Source organism: Musa acuminata, chromosome BXJ2-11, assembly GCF_036884655.1.
Source record: "Musa acuminata AAA Group cultivar baxijiao chromosome BXJ2-11, Cavendish_Baxijiao_AAA, whole genome shotgun sequence".
Lineage (NCBI taxonomy): Eukaryota > Viridiplantae > Streptophyta > Magnoliopsida > Zingiberales > Musaceae > Musa > Musa acuminata.
In genome coordinates, this window is record NC_088348.1 from 20,855,460 (window position 1) to 20,877,875 (window position 22,416).

General features: G+C 41.2%; 2 protein-coding genes across 3 annotated transcripts; both read right to left on the reverse strand.

Annotated features, from left to right (window-relative positions):
- Nucleotides 1–5,358: 5,358 nt before the first annotated feature.
- On the reverse strand, nucleotides 5,359–6,802 carry LOC135627447 (uncharacterized). Its single transcript, XM_065133554.1, has 2 exons — nucleotides 6,544–6,802; nucleotides 5,359–5,873 (listed from the first exon to the last, which is right to left on the reverse strand). The coding sequence occupies exons 1-2, from the start codon at nucleotides 6,663–6,665 to the stop codon at nucleotides 5,519–5,521; spliced, it is 477 nt and encodes a 158-aa protein (XP_064989626.1). The 5' UTR covers nucleotides 6,666–6,802; the 3' UTR covers nucleotides 5,359–5,518.
- Nucleotides 6,803–8,657: 1,855 nt separating this feature from the next.
- Nucleotides 8,658–12,116, reverse strand: LOC135626241 (transcription factor bHLH143-like). 2 transcript variants are annotated; one of them, XM_065131415.1, is made up of 4 exons: nucleotides 11,997–12,116; nucleotides 11,074–11,546; nucleotides 10,810–10,956; nucleotides 8,658–10,719 (listed from the first exon to the last, which is right to left on the reverse strand). In XM_065131415.1, exon 4 carries the CDS (start codon nucleotides 10,693–10,695, stop codon nucleotides 9,802–9,804), a length of 894 nt encoding a protein of 297 aa, XP_064987487.1. In that variant the 5' UTR covers nucleotides 10,696–10,719; nucleotides 10,810–10,956; nucleotides 11,074–11,546; nucleotides 11,997–12,116; the 3' UTR covers nucleotides 8,658–9,801. The 2 variants fall into 2 exon arrangements, with proteins under 2 accessions (XP_064987487.1, XP_064987486.1); XM_065131414.1 differs by lacking the exon at nucleotides 10,810–10,956.
- Between the last annotated feature and the right edge of the window lie 10,300 nt (nucleotides 12,117–22,416).

Here is a 22,416-nt window from a genome sequence, read left to right on the forward strand (position 1 = left end):
CGTAGGTCTGAAGATCAATATCCTCAACATTCTCTCCTCTAATATGTCCCACATATCTCTCAGGAGGATGGGATACTCTATCAGACCTATGTAAAGTTGAAACTTATGTATTAGGTACCTGAACAGACTCGGGTTGTAGAGCGGTGCTTGAGCTTGGTTCTCCAACCTCACTCAACTCTATCATTCTCCCACTATCTCCGCCAAGAATATATTCCTTCTCAAGGAACACTGCTCTCTTAGCTACAAAGACCTTTTGGTCCTCGAGATGATAGAAATAATACCCACAAATTTCCTTGGGGTATCCCACAAATTTGCATCGCTCTGTCCTTGATTCTAACTTATCGGGGTTGTGTCTTTTAACGTGGGAAGGGTAGCCCCAAATCTTAACAACCTTAAGATCAGGTTTCTTCCCTTTCCACATCTCATATAGTGTAGACACTACCGACTTAGTTGGAACTCTGTTCAGAAGGTAAGCTACGGTCTTTAAGGCATATCCCTAGAATAAGATGGGTAGGTCAACGAAACTCATCATGGACCATACCATATCTAATAGCGTACGATTCCTCCTTCCAGAGACACCATTGAGCTGAGGTGTATAAGGAGGTGTCCATTGGGATAATATCTCATGGTCCTTGAGGAATTGAGTAAACTCTATATTTAAGTACTCACCTCCTCGATCTGATCGAAGAGATTTGATACTCTTTCTAGTCTGGTTCTCCACCTCATTCTTATACTCTCTGAATTTCTCAAAGGCCTCGGACTTGTACTTCATTAAGTACACATATCCATACCTTGAAAAATCATCAGTAAAGGTAATGAAGTATGAGTAACCACCAATGACATGAGTTGACATGGGTCCACATACATCACTATGTATGAGTTCCAATAGCTCAGTGGCTCTCTCTCTAGTTCCACTAAATGGAGAGTTGGTCAGTTTTCCACGAAGGCAAGGCTCGCAAGTTGCATATGACACATAGTCGAATGGATCTAGATATCCATCATTTAGCAACTTTTGAATCATTCTTTCATGGATGTAACCTAGCCTACAATGCCATAGGTATGCATTGTTCATCTCATCTTGTTTCCTCTTGGACACATTTACATTCATGATATGTGGAGTAGTGTCTAGCATAAACAAACCTTTATGCAATATTCCTCTCGCCAATCTCCCCTCGGCTTTGCTAGAATTTACAATAAATTGTAGATGTGATAAGCAATACTGGTATCCAATACCAATGCAATATCACAAAAATCTGACAATTGGAGATTGATCATAAATGTACCTGAAGCTTATCCAAGCTTCTATTTCGCTCTCTCTACAAGGTACTCTTTGCAGTTCCTCTTCCAGTGCCCATCTTTGCCATAGTGAAAACACTGGTCTTTGTCCTTTAATATATATCTACATCGCATGCAAATATATATATATATATATATATATATATATATATATATATATATATATATATAGTATGTGTGTAAGCAATCACACCAGATGATCATGGACTACAACCTAATGTGATTAGGCCCGAGCCAGTAGGCCTAATCACTCACATCAAGATCTATGTGTGCAACGGTGCATCTCCATGCCCTGTGATCGTCCATCTCGTCCTCGTCGGTTCCGTCAACATCTTGATGCATCTTTATACATCGCGATCGTCCGTCTCGTGGGTCCCGCTATCGCATCCACACTCCCGTTGCGCCTCCTCATGTGATTACAACTTAATCATAGGCATGCAGGCCCGACAATAAACGAGAAATATAATGGAGGCTCGCATACCTCAATAATAATAATCACAAGTACACACATCACATGATCTATGATCATCCGTCCACACATTATACATCACATGTATAAATAATCATTATCATGTAGGACTGCTAGATAATGATAAAACTAATAATCAACTAAACTTTTTAATTAATTAATATTTTCTGAAATCAGGGACATGTAGGGAATTTCTGAATTCCTAGGGGTATTTTCATAATTTGGACAAAAGACAAAAATTAGAATTTCTTAAATTTCGAGGGGCAAAATTATCTTTTGCCCAAAAAACCTTAATGCCCTACTCCCCTTTGCTGCTGGCGGCGGCCTGTGCGACGGGGCGCGCGGGCGCCGCCCTTGTAGGTGGGCACCACCATGGGTTGGCGCCCCTACGGGTGGCGTTGCCCCCGCGAGCGCTGTGCCCGCGGGTGCAGTGCCCCGCCAGGCGGCCACCCCTGCAGGGGGTTTTGCCCGTAGGAGCAGTGGTCGCAAGCGTCGTTGCCTTGTGGCGCCTCAGCCCATGGGCGCTGCGGCCGTAGGCACCTCAGCCCGCGGGCGCTGCGGCCGTAGGCGCCTCGCCCCACGGTGCCTCTGCCCGTGGGTCCAGCACCCGTAGGCGTCGCCCTTGCGTGCGGGCACAGTTTGTGCCCGCACGCAGGTGGGCGCCTTGCCCGTAGCCCTGCCTGCCGGCGTCGTGCGCCAACCCCACCAGCTGCAAGCCTGCTGCAAGCAGGCCGCCGGCCAGCTGTTGTAGGCACAGCCCCTGTGCTGCCTACCTTCGGTTGCACTGCACGAACGCAGATCGAGGGCAGCAACTGTTGCTGCCCTTCCTTGTTTTTGCGTCAAAATTCTTCCTAAACACAACACACGCAGTTCAAAACTAATCATTCGCACGAACAACCTAGCTCTGATACCACTGTTGGAAAATCTTGGGGGGCGGCATCAGATGTGTAGCGGAAGAACAAGAAAACAAAATCCCTGATTCCCAAAGAGATGTTCATCGTTGTGCGAAGATTGGTGCGCAAAATCCGCGAAACATAAAACTGCGTATATAGTAGATTATGTTACCTAGGGAGATCGTATATCCCTGTTTCCTTGTAGATCCTTAGGAGAGGGTGAAGAAGGTCAAGCGTCCTCCTCTCTAATGGTGATCCATATAGCAGGGCTGCGACGACACTTCTTAAAACTCCAAGCCTACTCTGAGGTGGAGAGGGGGAGGAGAATAGGAGAGGCAAGCAAAGGCTCTAGCCTATGAGGCTCTGAATCCCTCGTATTTATAGAGGTCCCCTGTTAAACCCTAATGGGTCCTCCCCTAGTGGTTATTGGATCTGCATCCAATAAGACAAGGACTCCGTCGGATATCTCATATCCGAACCTCTACTCATCGCAATGCCTACCATATGTGTGTGACCCTCTAGGCCCAATATCGAGCTGGCCGTGAGTCATACCTGTCAGAACTCCTTCTAACCTAGTGAATTATTATTTCTGTAATAATTCACTTGACTCATCGACTACGGACGTACTAGGCCACTACGCCGTAGTCCCCAAACGATACAGGAGAATCCAATCCATTGGACCTGTCTGTCCTCAGTTACCGTGTACCTATAGTCCCTTATCCATCTAATATCCCAGAAACCGTATATCGAGCATGGTGTTGTCAAACCCATATGGTTTCTACTCGAGTCTCGCTCTAATCGGATTCTCCCGAGAACTCTTTCTCTCTCAACCCGAATGACCCTGGCCAGGGATTTGTCTGAGTAAGAACACATGGGATATTTCTCTCATGACGTCGAGAGTGGATGATCCTCTATTGACACTCAATAGCCCTCGTAAGGTCGACTACCACTCCCAATGACCAACTGTACTAGATCTGGGACAGCAAACCTATATGTTTGGTATTAAAGAGTGGAGCACTCATACAGGACATCCTTGGTGACTCAAGTCTAAGGACCAGATATACCACTAGGACTATGGAATCGATGTCTGACAATACGACATCATCAACCATCTAGCATTCCGTAAGCGGATCAATCAGTGAACTCATTCTCTAATGAGCACCTGTACTGTATCCCTAGTGTCCCTATACGAGCAACTATGAGACCAGCTGCATCCATCATATGGACGGGTATACAGCACACCAGTCTGTCCGGTTATCACGATGTCCCTCTCGAGTAACCTATGACCGAGATTATTTAGGATCTGTGTTTAAAGGTGAATCAATCTCATTATCGTGATCTCATCATGATCCGATTCCCATTGTACAAATCCAAGGACATCACTATATATATATATATATATATATATATATATATATATATATATATATATATGCAATAGTTATAAAGTGATATATGTCAAAATATAATAAACAAAATGATTCTGTATCAAGTCATAAGTGTCATCACTCACGTGATTGGCTTGCTAGGCACCTATGACTAGCAAGGGTGCGATACAACAACTCATTGATGTCCAAAGAGATGTCATTACCAGATTAAGAGGCCATTTCTTTTATGTTAGTAAATTTTTATCACCCTCCCTTAAGACTTGGATCGAATCATGATTAATCCAGCTCAAATCATAATCCAATCAAATTTGATTTGATTTGATTTGGTCAGATAGAAGTACATTATATTAGAGATAATACTAATATTATCTTGTTTAATTTAGCTAGGATACCATGAGATTGAGTCCTAAACTAATAATGAGGTGACTATACATTATATCATGTTCTTAACTAATTACTAGAAACTGTTTTGAGTCCTAAGCTATCGAGGAGTCTTCAGACTTTAGCGATATAAATACATGTGCAATCTTTTCGTTTATTTCTTTTTTGTATTCTTCTTTTACATTATCGACCGTAGAGTTTCTTGCTACTCGTGTTTTATCATTTTTTTTCTCGACGCATCACATCACAAGCAGTGCAAGGGAGTTTGTATAGATTTGGATCTTCTTCTTCACGGATAGCTCAATTTTGTTGCATCTACAGGAGTGCCTTTGGATTTCTCCTTTTCTCCACTGACAAACTTTGTGTTCAGATGGGTAGCATAATTCATGAAGTTTGCAGTTCTTCCTGAAGCCATTTGGAAAGGGACCTGCCCTAACATTACAGCAACAGCCAGTCTCCAGCTACCATGCATGCATGGAAGCTGATCTCCATGGATGCGCACATGGCTTCGCCAAAGCGAGCCAGTCTCCAGCTACCATGGGTTATGCTACCCATCTTCCATGCGTGCACGGAAGCTGCTCTCCATGGATGCGCACATGGCTTCGCCAAAGCGAGCCAGTCTCCAGCTACCATGCGTGCATGGAAGCTGCTCTCCATGGACGCGCACATGGCTTCGCCAAAGCGAGCCCCCACCATGGACGTTGCCATCCCACCAAACGCAGGGCCCTCACGTCCTTCCCAAGTCCTCAGATGTCTGTACTTTGGCGTGTCATCCACCGCACCGCACCGCCCTCGCCCTTGCATTTGTGGTGTGGGGTTGGCTGTGGCTGTCTCCCTTGCCTTCTTCTTCCCCCCTTCATCAAAGCTCGTCACTTCATCCTCACCTTCTCCCACACCTCGATCGCCAAACATTCTTCTTGAACAGTGATCATATTTATATGGCAGATTCATATTCTATTATGATGAAAACTGCATTCCGGCTTCCGTTTGTCAAAGATGAGAGAGACCAGCACTCAAAAAACAGTAGAAAGCTCCTCTCTGGGATCATTAAGAGAAGATGAGCCAGCAGATCTGTCGCAGGCTGCGCTCAGTTAGCTGGAGACCTCCTCCAAGAGCTTATACCTTCTGGCTTTGCCCCTCAGGACTTGCCTTGCCCTTCCCGAGCCCGACGACAGCTCTCCCGACCGGACCCGGTCGGTGACATCCGACGCCGACCAGTCCAGCAGCCTGGGCTTCTTGATAGGCTTGTTGAGCTGCGACGAGAAGTCTCCTCGATGGAGCTTACTTGCTCCTGAATCATTGCTGCTGTCGTTGTTACTGGAAGAAGAGACCAAGCTGTTGGGATCCTTCATGGCTTCTTTGGGAAGAGACCTCTCTCCTTCCTCCCTTAGACACCAATTGCATGTCCGGTAGGATTCAGCTTTGGGATAGAAATCACTACAGTATCTGCTGAGATTGTTGAGATCAGCTAATATGTAATGGAGTGTATGATGATATGTACTATCGTTCCATGACCAATCACATTCATGGTAATGTTTGATGGAGAGGTTAAATTGCAAATAAAGATAATAAATGAAACCTAAACAAATCAATTCCATCAAACATAGATACTTCATAAATGTCGGATAAGATTTAATCCAACTCTGACAGACCGGAGACAACTGAATCCTGGATAGGACAAAAATGTGGTACGGTCATAAAGCTAGTGGAAATTAGCTTCCACGTTTGTTCTTCGATCATTCTTGTATGAGTCACATGTTATTGCAGTAATACGAAAAAAGTCCTAATTTCTAGGGTTCTATCTTGTTTCGTAGATAAGGATCCTCATAAAATTGATGGAAGAAGGCATGAGGGTGTATGGATTGATACGACGAGACTTACAAGTGAACTGATACTATATATATGAAGAGCTTAATGTTTGTTCATTGAGGATCTTCGTTGGGAGGCAGATCTTGTTGCTGAGAAGCTATTGATTAACACGATGAACACAACATGTCTTGCATGGGATTCCTTCTTTGTATTGAATAGCCATGAACAAGGCTTTAGGTTAGAGCAGTAGTTGCAGTTCTTGAAACAAGACAAGATGATGCAGCAGCAGAAAGAGACGGCGACCGACCTGTGCTGAGACCTCACAAGGCAGAGCTTGCACCGGAAGAGCTCCTGCATCAGCCCACGATCGCCGCACATGCAACAGACCACCGACGACGGCGGTGGCGCAGCGCCTCCCTTGCTCCCCATTCTACTTCCTAAGCGAGAAGGAAAGGGGAGGAATCTGATGCTGTCAACCCCTTCCTTTTTGTGCTTTTTGGAGAGGAAGAGGAGAGGAACAAGGAAGGAAGCTTTGAAAATGTATGGAGTGGAAAATAAGAGAAGGAAAGGAATGGATGGGGTTAGGCAATGCTTGCATGGGCCCTGCAAGAAGAAGACGTATCTTTCAGATGGAAGGTTGTCACAATTCTTGGCAACTTCATGGGCTGTTTTATTATTATCTCTGCATGGATAAACAAAAGGGTTGGATGGGAAAGTCTCAGCTAAAAAAGTAACAACATGACCAATCTTGTGGAAGAGGTCATGGACTTTCTCGTTCACAGGTCATCTTCATATGCACTGATATATAACTTAGGATTCTTTTTCACTCCAAGTCTTCTCATATGACTAGGAATGGGTGTCAGCATCATTGCATGTATCCAAAAGGCAGCCCACTGTCACCTTTGATAGTCTTACATGCACTAAGGAAGAATAAATGGATAGTGTTGCCATGCAAATGCTCTAAGATTTTGCTCCTAACCATTTAGTCTCACATAGAAAGTGATGATGCATTATTGTGCTTCGGTCCACAAAAACCTTGATGAGCTTACCTAATAAGTATGTTGTATGTCCTTAAGAAATCTAAATAAAATTGATAAGAGTGAAGGAAACAATGTGAAATAGTACAAGCTTTTAAACATACGAGATTTATCTAACCTATAAAGAAACTCAACTATCTTCTTAATCAACTTGTGTAAAATACCTAAGTACAAAACAACAGTAGTATATTTATCTGATTAATTATTCACATCCAATGTGAGACTAAACTTGAACTATGACACTGTAATCGTGATTATATATATTCTCTGATCACGGAACAAATATATCAGACAACTCGTAGATGTGGTCATCAAGAACAAATATAAATCCGTCCTAATGTAATTATGTAATGCTTGTGTATTATTTAGTTGTTCATGTGTTGATGCCCATTGCACGAGGAATAAGAGACTAACATCTGTAAATTCACCTTTCATTCCAGAATAATATATTGCAATGTGTTGGTTGCTGAGCCATTCCTCTCTCGTAGATGCTTTGCTTTATGTGCACACACGAAGCATAGTGATCATTGATACACATTTGATGCTGATTCAAAACCTCACCTGCCTCGGTCAGAAGACATGGTCAATTAAATAGCCTTGAGTGGGTGCCACCTATGCCAGCCATGGACTCCACTCATAAAAATGGTGTTGAGGACAGTTCATATGGGTGAAACCATTCATTTTTGTGAGCAGGTAGGAAATGAGAGAAGATGTGGAAGAAAATTTTTATTTAGATGAGGAGTTAGTTTAAGAGTCCTAATTAAATCAAGAGACTTACATAATTAGGCACAGTATATATATATATATATATATATATATATATATATATATATGTGTGTGTGTGTGCGCGCGCGCAATTACTACAGGAAATATATCTGAACTACCCTCTACTGCTGCTCAGTCGTGCATTTCTTCGACGGCATTGTGGACTTTCTCTCTCTCTGGACACTTTAGGTGGGCTTTATGGATAGAAAGTATTGGACGTTTCAGCAACAATGTGCCAAACATAACTTGCATATGCTTGAGGAACTGGAGAGGTTTCTTAGGGAATGGAGGACTCCGCAGATTGCATAGTCCTCTATTTACTTTTGCTTGATTTGTTTTTCTTTTCTTCTTTGTTGTCTTTCAACTTTTTATTTTTCTTTTTCTGCACTCATTAAACTACTGATTTTCTTTTTTGATTATGTATACATGTTTTTCCTCTCAAAGGAGCTGATACTTTTGGTCAGAAAAGGGTTTCAAGAATGGCATCCTTGTTTTTCTAGTGCAAAGATAGTTGCAGACGTAGAGGAATTCTCTGAACACTTACGGTAAAGATTACTCTTTTAGATCAGTGTTTAGATCATGAAAACAATCTTGTTACATACAACAAAACCTTCAGCCGTTCAACAAGAGCAAACAAGAAATACATTACAATATCAAACCCAAACATAGTCTTTTCAACAACACGTCCAATACAATCACAAACTGTCAACAACATCTTCGACACAATCACAGGCCGCCGATAAGTTTGTTACATCCAGGAGATGCCAACAGACTGTTCCTATGCATCAAACTCATGATTACAGAACCTCGAATCCAGAAACAATGACCACAAACAATGGCATCCTTTCCTGCACTCCCAATACAAAGGCTCATGGTACACAATGTCGAGGCTCATGGTTGACACCAACAGCAAAGAAAAATCGGAGGGCAGCAGCAAGTAGAGTTGTTCTTAGATCATTGTCACAGAGTCAAATTGAACAAGCAGCACTTTGCAGCTTTGTTGTCCAACAACCATACCAAATCTGAACCACACCTTTCAAGAGGACAGTGACTCCCACTTTGCCAAAAGAGAACTATCAAGGGACCACAGCCTTATCCACTCATCATGCACCCAAATGCCCCTTCCTCAATATATTTCAGCATGGCCCCAAACAAGGTTAATCATGAAGCAACCTGCCCTCCCTTGCCATGTCAACAAAGCAATATATCAACCACAAGTCTTCAGGAAATGATTAAAGCCAAGACGCAATAGCCAGATTTCAATTTTCCTCTGCACTGTCATCCTACTGTCTAAAGAGACCAACAAAGCAAGATAAAAGTGGCAATCACCACCCAACATACCAGCCTTGTGCAAGCCTGCTTGTATCGATTGATCACACACATGCAGCACTCCTCGTGGTGCCCATCATTCCTTCTCAGTCAAAATAAGTTGCTCACAGACCCTCTTTGCATCGATTTGGAATCCTCGCTCCTCACACAAACTCATAGACACTAAAGGATAGCTATGCTTTATTGAACCATCATATCCCCCTTCCTCCACCATTAAAGCTCAAAACTCTAAAGCTGTGACTTTTAGGGTACTGATTCACAACTTCAATCATTGGAGCTGTGTGGATAGAACCCACTGGCCTCTTCCTTTCTCTTTCCATGACATTTAGAGAAAAGGGTCCATCCAACTGATACTGATACTACTACTACTGTGCAAATATCACATTCTAATATATATACAGATGCAAATAATAAAGATGCTGCTGGAGTAGCAACTAAGGAGTAGCATTCAAAGATCTGGTCTTCAGTTTAAGCGATTTGAGATAATGGATGGCCTCATCAAGGACAGAGGCAGCATCCTTCCCCCTCCCTCCAGGAATAATCGTTCTTAATATGCCAACTGTTTCTTGAATTCTTGCTCTTTTGAGTTGCCTGTCATCAGCATTCTGATCGTGATCGCCTCCTTTCACAAAGCTTGATTCAGTATCATCATCTTCATCTTTATTCCTATACCTCATAGGTTCGTTGGGGCAGTGAAAAACTTGTGAGCTTGCAGTATCTACAAGTGATGCATCAAATTCTACATCAACTCTCCTCCTCTTCACCGGAAGCATGGAGCTTGCGACCTCGGATGAACCCATCTCTAATGCCCCAACCGGAGAGTGTCCTGTGCTGGCCTCTTCATCATCAGAATCTGAGTACAACAGTGCATTGATTTCCTCCGTATCTTCATGCATCTCTACACCTTCGTTCCTGCTAGAAACATTGGTTTCAGTGCTGCCCTGCAGACTGAAACCTGGGTTCATGGAATTAAAGCATGGAAAAGGGATATCTGATGAGCTACAGAAGAAGCTCCTTCCGTAGCCAATTTGATCAAAGACCAAGCATCTCTTCTTTGATCCATCAAATTCTGGATGCCTACAAGATGGCAACAGAGGAGGGATCAAAGATGACGTCTGTTGGAAGGGGTTGTCCGTGTTGATACCAGGGAAGGGTGTTGGAGTATTGACTGAGAAGACACAACCATGCGGAACATAGGCAGGAGACAGCATTGAATTGGTGTTCTGATACCCGATATCAAACTGTTGTATATTACTAGCAGAGTTCATGTTACTAAATTGCCAAGGTGAATGTTGCATGCCGGTCCGAGGATTCATATCCTTCTCCATCAAAACAAAGCCCAAATTGATGACCTGAAAGCAAGCATTAGTTGGTTAAAATTAAACGATGAGTCTTTCAGATTCACATAAAGATACAAAATTTAATCAAAACACATGTTTTACCTCAGGCAATTAGTAAGTATAAAAAATTGTTTTCACTTCAGGATCTATGAAAAAAGGAGAGCAAAAGTGCCAGCCTTATCGAAGATGAACTGCTAAAGGGAAGCTAATTTACGTGACCGGCTTTAGGAGGTGGCGGAAATACTCAGCCTATCAAAAATCAATACGATATGTCATATCAACTATTGAAAATTAGATTGAAAAAAACTAAGCTTTTATCTTAAACATTCACCAAGCAGCCTATTGAGTCTCTTATTGCAATTTTACCTGGCAATCCTGCAATGGTCGGAAGCAAGCAATGACCCTAACAATTATGGTGGTGCTACCGGCGATCCCATTCTCGTGTTTCAAAGCTCGGAATCTCGTTCTCGTCGCTGCCTGGCACACCATTACTACTGTTCTTTCCTCTGAAACCAGACCAGTCCACCGAGAACCCAACAGAATGCAACCAAATGAAAAGAGGAAAAGAAGCCAAATGATACTCAAAAAGGACCAGTAAGATGGATCGCAGAGGCAAGACGAGGGAGAAATATAAGCCAAGTGGCAATCTTTAGGGTTTCTGCTGGCTCTAAGAGGGAACGCATGAGGAGGAAATGAGTTACAGAATAACTCTGCAATACAAGTTCAAGGAGATCACTTTCCGGTAGACATCAACCGAGAGACTCAGCCACCGCATACTGCTCTGAATCTTTAACCACAACAATCCTTCACTTCCGCCGAACCTCCGCGGCTTGAGACCCCTGAACAACGAATCCATCTTAAAACCTTAAATCTTGCACCAAGATTAATGGAGGATAACAGTTAGCAGTTCAAAGGAGTACAGGAACCCAAGCAACCCTCCAAAAAGAAAACGTTTTGCCCTCAAATTCGTCTTGAAGCACATAAAAAAATTTAAAAGAACAGAGTACATAAGACAAACAAAGAACAAAACCTTGTTTTGATGTAAACTAATGAGAAAACGTCCTCATCAAGAAGATGCGAAACCAAGGAAATAACTGCGAGAAAACAGATCAGAAGGAGAAGAAGTCTCGTTCTTCTCTAACAAACCCAACAGACTCTAGAATCATTCATCAGATAACGATTGATTCGAGAGCCGGAGAGCAGAAAAGCTTCAGATTTCCATCGCCTTACACCGAAATAACCCCACAAAAAACGCAACTTCACAGTAAAAACTGGAGATCTCTTCATACCAGTCGATCCAAAGCGGCAGAAAGATCGAATCCCACGAGCGGCTAGGAAGGCGAGCTCGAACGAGAGAATGATCACGAGGGTGGAGAGAGATCACGAGCTGAGGAGGGCGTGAAGCGTGGCTCTTTATTGGAAGCAATAGGACGAAAGTACCCCTACTTATTATGCGAATATACAAATGCTTTTAGGTACAGTAAAGTAAATTCGGAAGAAAAATGCCCTTGAGCGTGATAATGGCTACAGACACGTGATGTGGTCAAAATAATCTGTTGACGAGAGGTGAGTCGCTTCCGAAACCCGTGGTTTGGACCGGATGCTTGTTTCCTATATTGCTCTCCTCTGTTCCCTATAATTACATGCATGCCACTGTTTTGTATCCTAATTCCGATTACATATGCACTTTTGTTTAACGTGGGATTTGAAAACACTTATCGGATGAGCTTCGGAGTCCATAATTTTTGATAAGTGGATTGAAATAATACCGTTATATTAATTTAGATAAAAGATTAATCCAAATGAGATCTTGAATCCTCAATCTCAATAAGAGGGTCTAGTACCTCATCATCGTTTTATAATAACAAAATTATCAAATACAATTTTAAACTCTTAATTTTTAATAAATAATTATGATATAATATATTAATATCTCAGATATAAAATTTTATTAGATGAGATTTTGATCCGAATAAGTGGGTAAACATGCATTCACCTCAATACCTTGTTCGTTCTTATTGTTGGCATATAATTCAACCTTTCTCCAGAACCCCCCAAATCTAGCTGTATTTAGTGCATTCAACCATGACAATGTGGCTGTACAAGATATGAAATTCTTTTAGTGCCATCAACCAGTCCATAATTTGGTGGGAATTGTGGGAAAACAAGTGGTATCAAAGTTCATTTGCTTTGCTACTACTGCATTTTTCCAATTGCATTCAAGTTCTTGTGTCAGAAGGTAAAGTGGTCTCTTTTCGCTTAAAGTGAAGTACAGTGATTCAAGTGCACTTTATGTAAAGGTATATAAGATTCTTCCTGGTATTATGGTTTATCTCTGTTTTTTTCTCCGGTTCTGATACAGAAAGTGGTACACCACATCCTTCAATTGTAACCCATTAATCTAGGAGTACAACAAATTATTCTGAAATGCCAAAGTGTCTTGCATAATCCTACTTAGCAGCATGGAATTTATGTCTTTTATATATCCTTTTATTTTTCTATTCTTCGATTGATATGGTAAATATTTTTCTCCAGTTAAAATTGGATACGTGGATCCAATCAGATAACTAATACTTGGATCCTAATCACTTGAATTCATCGAAATACGTTAATGAGACTTGTCACATTAATGTAAAATCATAACAAAATGATCCTTGGAATCAAATTTGATTTATAGATTATTCTCTCTAAATAGTATATTTAACTCTTTAATTACCGAATACTTTACTTTAACATCGGACAATTAATTAACTTGGATGTCAAAAGATATTCCTAATATAAGTCTTCGTAAAAAACATTTAACTCGATATTCCAAGCCAATACTCGAGGTGAGAATCATGAAAAATTAGAGGACTAGGCATATCACATTTGGAGTATGAGATTCGAGTATGATATCTATCGTGGAAATGGATTAGGTCAACTTGACATCCAATATCAACTTGACGACTACGATTAACAATAATATCGATGAGATTCTTCAAGAGCATTTAACTTTTTTTTAAAAGGACATATCATTTTGTTTTCTGTGGAAGAAAAATCTCCATGAAGGTAGGAATTCAATGCCAGTGCATGCTGCACTGCAAGAGCTACAACAAGAAAAGAAAAAGCTTGACTTCAGTCTGTGACTACTGTGGCTTTTGTGCATGCATGTTCCATACTACTACACGTCTTCTTGTTCCCGGCACCCCCATTAACCTGCAACCAAACAGTCTTCTTGTAGTTTACATGAGACCACAACAATTAAGTCCTCAACTAAAGCAATCCACAGCTTTTTCCACTCTGAATGCTCACTAGTTTATATATGAAGCTTTGCTGTTGCTGCAACAAAGATCTTTGGGGATTTGATCCTCCAAGAGCAAACGGAGGCACTGCAACCTGTGGAATACACAAAGCATACGGCACAGCATATAATAAGGCAGCATGCACGAGAATTAGGTTAAAGAAGGCATGCTATGATACCAAGACCTGCTGCCGAATCTCGAGTCCTCTGAGATAAGGATTTGTTGTCCATTAGTTTAAGCTTCCCTGGTGTTAGCACTGTGGCTTTTAAGTGTGCTTTTGGTGCCATGCTGCCTTTGTTTAGGGTGGGAGGGAACAAAGGCAATGGCGAATCAAGATTGCCCCTCCCTTGAGGTCTACGCTTTAAGTAGCACACAGCTATTAGCCAACCTTTCACAGTGAGGTGGAGATTATATTAAGTGGCATTATGGTTGCTGCTTTAACTAATAGGGCTTGTGCCATAATTAAGGACACTTTAATCATGGTTAGCATTTTTCTGTACACGTGTACCGATCGCGTGTGTCGTCGAGGACATGTGTCGTACAGAAGATCTACCATCAGCATACGACCTTACTGTTGAGATATTATTATTATAGAAGTTCGAGTTTAGGTTTGATATATGTCGAGTTGTAGAAAGAATGCTCTGTTATACGTATGTATAGGTCAACACTCAACCGTAGTAGCAAGCAGAATTGCAGATCTCTTCAATTTCTAGTTATAGAATATCTTATGTTTGGATTTCTTTCGCCTCTCTTATTTTTTTCGATCCTGTATTTTCGATTTGCTTCAGACTCCATTTTTGCCTGCAATCGATCTGATTTATTAGTCACCCACTTCATACTGCTGCTTAGATTTGAAGTGAGGCTTCATCACTTGAACTGGAGGATTGATTCATCACTACGTACTGCCTTAATTCAACCTAAATAACAATAGCTTAGCATGGGATAAGACTGATATACTACCGAGATGTGGTGGTTGTCCGTGAAAGAATCGTCAGTGTAATTTTGATGGAGTTGTTCAGAACATATATAATCGCTTGCTTGTTGACAATATGTCCAGTGCAGTCGACTCGATTAGGTCACTGAAGTCTAGTAAGTTTGCCGCACCACCGCCCGGTAAACCAAGGGGTTGCTGTCCTCTCTCTCTCTCTACGTGTGTGTCATTATGAGACTTGGAAGAGGGCCTACAAAGAGCACGCAAACAAAGGACAGCTACACTCATAGCTTTGGGAAAGCATGGAGACATTTGGGTCGTGGATTCTCCAACAGAGACGCCACACTTGGAATGCCACCCACCATGATCCCCACACCAGCGTAAAGAAAGCAAAAGGAGTTATTGGTGGTGCTGCATGCACTGCGCTGTGTCGTGAGGCTCCAAAAAGAGATTGGAAAAGGAAAAGAGGGGAGAACGCAACTCTCCACGGACCCCAATGTCCAGAAGTGTCAACTCCCGCTCTCTTTCCGCTGCCTTTTCTTCTTCCTCTGGCATCAATCTTCTGCTAGTTGTTTGACATGTACGATCTGTATGAATGTGGTGGGATCGGGCAAGGGGCTCGAGAACGAGATATTATGGTCAACTCAAGGAAGGTTGTAGTAATGCGCACGTGTGAGTCATGCAGTGCAAATCCAGATGTCTTCCATGCCTAGTGTAGAGGTATAATATAGCAGCTAACAGGCAAATCTACTATGTGTGCTCAAATGATAATATTTATTGCGACCTATGATATATCGACCAACTTTAACGGTTGAAACGTGAGTTAGTGGCGTCTGGAGAAGCATGCACCAGCCAAGTGCAGGGAAGGTGATGGGAAGGGTAGGCATACTAGGAGATTTCATGTGATCCTAACAAAGATCAAGGACCAATTAAAGAATTTGATCGGGGAACCAGTATTCTTAAAACTTAACGGCTAAGATGTTGGAAAGAGTCTTGCTTTTCTTATGACTTAACACTAAAAGAAGGGTAGATGAAAGATAGATTTATAAACTTCATGTACACTGTCACATCTAAGTCGATTTAATTTAAGTGTATGATATTTTTAGTTGAGTACTAGGAAGGAGAAAACTCATAACATGCTCTGATATCATGTTAAAATAACCGATTAGGTGATTATTAATTTGAAAATTTTAAGCTGTCAGGAAAAGACCATATTATTTATAGCATTCAACAATATCTTTGTAGGTAATCAGAAAAAAAAAAAACAAAGAACAACAGAAATTTAGATATTTAACTTGATATTTAAAAAAGTTGGTCGTATTAGGGGAAAAAGTTACTCATAGAAAATATCATTGGGAAGACATTATGGTGCCCAAAGAATAGAGTCACCAAGAGAAAAAAAAAAAATTATCATGACAGAGACACAAAGCCAAATGTGCTCGAGATGTATAAGTCAGAAAAATCCGACCTGTACAAAAAAAAAAATCAATCACAACAAAGGTGTAAAGCAAAATTTGCTCGAGTCATATGAGTTGAGAAGACCCGGTTCATGTAAAAAAAAATTTATCATGAAGGAGACATAAGTCACTTAGATTAAAAATATTCTCTGATGAATACTACTAGATAGCATAACGAGTTAGGTTTTCACCATTGTAGGCAAGATGCTATCATTGGGTGGAGAGAAAGACAAAGTTCCACCTTAAGGTCATCGTAGGATAATCAAAGAGATCAAAGAGTGAGGTCAAATAGACACTAATCAGGTCAGAAAAATTCGACCCACATAAAAAAAATCTGCCATGACGGAGGCATAAGTCACTAAGAGAAAAAAAACAAAGAATGGAGTAATGTCGACATGCTAGTATTCTTCGATGAATATTATTAGATAGCATCATGAGTTGAACGCCATCTAAGAGGGTGATATATTCACCATTGTAGGCAAGATACTATCAACAAGTAGAGGAAAAGATAAAGTCCCACCTCAAGGCTATCGTAGGACAAACAAAGAAACCAGAGCGTAGGGTTGAATAGACGCTAACTAAGTCAAGGAACTTGCAAGTCGAACTCAATTGGGATAAAATACTTGCAAGTGATTTAGAAAGTGGTGCATGTTGAATCTTATATTTTGCTGATGAAATCAATTAATGAGTGTGTCAACTATGTTGAATCTCGGATTTTGATGATGAAGTCAATTGTCATTTGTTGTCTAATGTATGTGTTGAGATAAGTGTGCAGGATTAACTACGATGAAAGTAAGACATACAGCAGGAGTTGCGCCGGAGTCATGACAATGATCACGTTGGGAGTTCGAGAGCTCGACGGAAGTTCGGACAGTCGTCGGAGGTTCTGCGGGAACAAATCCGAGAAGTCCAGAAGCTTGCCAAAGGAGCTCGTCGGAACTTGCCAAGTGGATCATCGCAGTCCAGGAGTTTGCCGGAAGTCCGCAGGAGCATCACCGAGGGTTCATCGGATGATCGACGGAAGTTCGCCAGAAACTCGCCGGAAGAAGCGAGTGACGCACCGAAGCAAGCTGCAGAATATGTCTTAGGAAATAATCGTAGTTAGCACTTTGATTAAGTTAAGAATGGGAGGTGATCCCATTAGCTTAATCCTGGGGCAATTGGGCCCCTGAAGAACTCAAATTGGGTCGAATGGTTCAACCCATTCGGACCCAGGTTGCTGTGGGAGGTGCAACCGCCTAGGCTATGTCTCCCAGCGAGACTGGGCGGTGCAACCGCCCCAGCCAAGAGGTGCAACCGCCCAGGGCTCAGTCTCCGAGCGAGACTGGGCGGTGCAACCTCCTCTGTCAGGAGGTAGCACCGCCAGAGCTCAAGTTTCGAGCTTTGCCAGGCGGTGCAACCTCTCCAGTCAGGAGGTGCAACCGCTTGATCCCGGAATTCCGGGATTTGATCGTTTTGAGCTCCAAATTTGAACTGGGTTGGGGCCTATAAATACCCCACCCATTCAGCACTAAAAAGATATAGACCTACACCGAATTCTTGATCTTTTCTGTGATTCTAAGAGCTCAAATTTGTGTAAAGTCCAAAAGTTCTCCTCTTTCTATTCTTCAAGTCTTGAGTTGTAAAGAGAGGAGAGAAAGGTTTAAGGGTTGTCTCCTGAGCCCGTCAAAAGGAGTGAAATTGTAAAAGGGCAGTTGGCCTTCGCCTATTGAAGGAAGGCCTCTAGTTGACGTCGGTGACCTCGTCGGTGGAGGAAGCCAAAAGTGGAGTAGGTCAAGACTGACCGAACCACTCTAAATCTCTGGTTTGCTTTTATTTTGAGCACTTTATCATTACTGCAAAACTCCTACATAGTTACTGCTCTCTGCGCTTTTACGAACAAGTTTCTAAGTTCTGATCTTTCCGAATCTGCATTCAGACGTAAATCGGTGGTTTCGTACGATCTTTACATTGCAGTTTACATTTACGTTTTGATTCTATTTATAACTGCAAACTGTCTTCTGCGCTTTTACGAACGAGTGTCTAAGTTCAGATCTTTCCGAATCTGAGTTTAGACGCAAACTGCGCTTAGACGCAATTTGCGCTTAGACGCAATCTGTGCTTAGACGCAAACTGCGCTTAGACGCAAACTGCGCTTAGACGCAATCTGAGCTTAGACGTAAACTGCGCTTAGATGCAAATTGCGCTTAGACGCAATATGCTTTTAGATGCAAACTGCATTTAGACGCAAACTGCATTTAGACGCAAACTGCGTAAACTGCGCTTAGACGCAAACTGTGTTTAGACGTAAATTGCACTTAATCATAAGTAATCTTAGAATCGGCTTTTGCATCAAAATAGTTTTTATCGAACGAACGCAGCTTTCGTTTTTAATTGCTGAAAGATTTCCGCTGCACTAATTCACCCCCCCCCCTCTTAGTGCTCTCGATCCTAACAAACTAATGAGCGTTTGAGAAAAGTGACGTAGAACAAACTTTGATCATTGAAAGTAAAATTAATTAAAGTAGGAGAATCATACATTATGCCAGAGTGGATCATGTCAGAGATCGAGCATCGAGTCGGAAGGATCAGGCATTGCACAAAGATCGGATGTTGTGGAAGGTCAGCATACCAATAGATCGAGCAATACATTGAAGGAAAGGGCAACACGCTGAAAGTTCGGACAAAGTGTTGAATGAATTTATAATATACTGGACAATGTAGACTTCATGATTTATAGTTGTTATATCTTGATCGAAGTAGTTTAGAGTTTAATTAAGTTGATTTTGGGTGTAATCATGCTAACTTAATTAGGAGCCTATTGGGCTTGAATCAGGGTTGAATTGGGCTATTAGAATGCCAATTCAATGACCCGAGGTTGGGTCAACCGGTAGAACTACTTATGAGTTAGAAAGTATGGAATATACTTCTCCACAAAATCCGACGGTGGTATTACCAGGGTTAGCGATGGTACCGCACAATGTCAGGCGGTAGTACTACCCAGACTAGCAATGGTATCACCCAGGCAAGTGGTGGTACCACCAATACTTAGGGTGGCAGGCATTGGTACTACCAAGTGCAAGCGGTGGCACCACTAGTACCTCGAAAATCCGAGGATTTAAATTTTTGGCTCTATTTTTGAAGCTATTTAGGGCCTATAAATACCTCTCTTATGCTTGCTTGCAAGAGTATACAAAGTTTATGATTTTAAAGTATTGTAAACTCTTAAAAAGTATCGAGTCTCTTCCTTATTAAGTCTAGAAGGTATTCTAAGCGAGGTGAGAGGTCTTTTATAAAAGAGGGGTGTAAAAGGTTCTTTCCTAAACTTGTGAAAAGGAGAAAGAGTTGTAATATGGGTGGTTGATCTTTGCCCATTGAAAGAAGATCGATAGTAGAAGCCGATGCCCTCGAAGAAAGAGAAATCGGGAGTGGATTTAGGCCGAGATGTTTGAACCACTATAAATCGGTTTGCATTTCTTCTTTTGCCTTGATTTACTATTGTACACTTATTTACTTACTAAGCAATTCTTACTCTCACTTTTTGTCAATTATATTTTGATACAGATTCATTGATCAAACTTTCAAATCAAAAATTTTCAAAAACACTAATTCACCCCGCCTCTTAGTGCTTTTATGATCCTAACAATCGGTATCAGAGCCAAGTTCTCTCAGTTGGTTTAACACCTAAGAGAGATTAAATGACTTTCTTTGATAATCAAAAGGGTTGCTCTATCACTTATCCTCCTATATTTAGTGGGATGAACTATACTTATTGGAGGACAAAATGTGAATTTTCTTGATTTCTATGAATTTTGATTTATGGAATGTCATTAAATGTGGTTCTAAAAAATCCTCTAGACCAATGAATGAATATAATAATCTAGAAAAAAAATATTTTCTTTAAATGCTAAAGCTATAAACATTTTATTTTGTACTTTAGACAAAAATGAGTTTAATCATATTTCTATATGTGAAACTATATATGATATTTGGCACATACTTGAAGTTACTCATAAATGCATAAGTATAGTAAAAGAATATAAGATTAATCTTTTATTATATAGTTATGAATTATTTAGAATGAAGCCAATTGAATGCTAGTCATAGATGCTTTGTAAGCCAATCACGTGAGTGATGACAAGTATTGTTGAATCTCGTATTTTGATGATGAAACCAATTGATAAGTGTTTGTGATTTGATATGCGTTTTGAGTGACATAGGAAGCTTCGATCAAGGAGAGACAATTAAAGCAGGAAGAATCATGTTGGGCGAGAGCAAACATGTTAGAAGATTGGACGTCAAACTGGAGGATCGGTCGATGTATCGGTAGAAGGTTTTGAGCCGTGAATTCGGGCATCGGGCTAAGAAAAGCAGATATTGTGCCAAAAATATCAGAGTTGCGGAGGTCAACTAGCCGATTAGGCAATAGGCCACAAGAGAGGATGATGCATCAAAGAATCGGACGAAGCGTCAATGACCTAATGACATGCCGGGCAACATAATTCAAAGCTTTGTAATAATTGTCTAGATCGAAGTTGTTTTTATATGTGCAAAATTAACTATGATAGTAAGGCATAAAGCAAAATGATGTCCTGGAGTCAAGAACATGATTTTGTTGGGAGTTCGAGAGTTTGTCGGAAGTTCTGCTAGAATTGACCGAGAAGTCCTAGAGCTTGCCAAAGAAGCTTGTCGACACTTACCAAAAAGATCATCATGAAGTCCAGGAGCTTGCTGGGAGTCCACCATAAAATTGCCGGGTGTTCGTCGGAAGTTCGTCGAAAGATCACCGGAAGCTCGTTAGAAGAGTAATTAACGTACCAGAACTAGAATGCTTAGAATATATCTTAGGAATCGTAGTTAGCATATAATTAGAGTTAGGATTGGGAGGTAATCCCGTCAACTCTATTAGGGGCTAACTAGGCCCGAAGTTGGGCTGGTGTGGGCCAGACTGAAGGCCCAACCAAGATACTAAAAGCCTGGCCGACGGTGGCATCGCTTAGGAGACTCAGTCTCCCAAGTGGTTTGGGTAATGGTACCGCCCAGACTGGGAGGTGATACCTTCAGAGCTCGGTCTCTGAGCTCTGTCAGGTGGTGGTACCACCCAGACTAGGCGGTGGTACCACCCAGTGTCAGACTGATACTAGCGGTGGTACCACTTATACCTAGAAAGCCCGGGATGAGATGTTTTTGGGCTCAAAGTTTGAATTAATTTGAAGCTTATAAGTACCCCTCTCATCCCTATTTAAGACACATAAACATAGAGAATTTAAAAAAGGGAAAAACACTATTATAATCTCTTGTGAGAATCCTCCTCTTCTAGTCTAAGTGTTAGAATAGTTTGAGAGAGGAGTGAGTGCTTGTAAAGGTTGTCTCCTAAACTTATGAAAAGGAGAAGAGGGGTATAAGAAGGAGGTTGATCTTCGCCTATTAAAGGAAGATTGATACTGGATGTCGGTGGCCTCGACGGAAGAGGAATCGATGGAGTGGATGTAGGTCACGATAACCGAACAACTATAAAAATCCGGTTTACCTTTTCTTTTGTGCAATTTATCTTACTGCAAACCTCCTTACTTGCTTACTACTTTTAATACATTTACAAATACGCTTTCAATGTATGAAGAATTTTTCAGAACTGACGTGTTTTTACCGCTGCACTAATTCACCCCCCCTTTTAGTGCCGACTCATTCCTAACACATATGACATGATATGCACTCTTTTTTCTTATTATATTATTTAGAATTTTATCACTTTATATTGCTTATTGCATGAATATTTTGTGATGTCCATGGATCTGAGCAATGAGAATGAGATTGTGATGAGATCATGATAATGAGACCAATTCGCCTTTAAACACAAACCCTAAATAATCCTGGTCATAGGTTATGAATTATTTAGAATGAAGCCAATTGAATGCTAGTCATAGGTGCTATGCAAGCCAATCACGTGAGTGATGATACATATGATATGATATGCACTCTTTTTACTTATTATATTATTTAGAATTTTATCACTTTATATTGCTTATTATATGAATATATTATGATGTCCATGGATTTGAGT

Bases quoted from the DNA above. Each gene is read 5' to 3' on its own strand.
- LOC135627447 (XM_065133554.1), bottom strand. From the start codon at position 6,665: ATGGGGAGCAAGGGAGGCGCTGCGCCACCGCCGTCGTCGGTGGTCTGT. The intron at 5,874-6,543 runs GTCGGTCGCCGT...CAATCTCAGCAG, and splicing joins CTTGTGAGGTCTCAGCACAG to ATACTGTAGTGATTTCTATC.
- LOC135626241 (XM_065131414.1), bottom strand. From the start codon at position 11,196: ATGGTGTGCCAGGCAGCGACGAGAACGAGATTCCGAGCTTTGAAACAC. The intron at 10,720-11,073 runs GTAAAATTGCAA...GCTTGCTTTCAG, and splicing joins GACCATTGCAGGATTGCCAG to GTCATCAATTTGGGCTTTGT.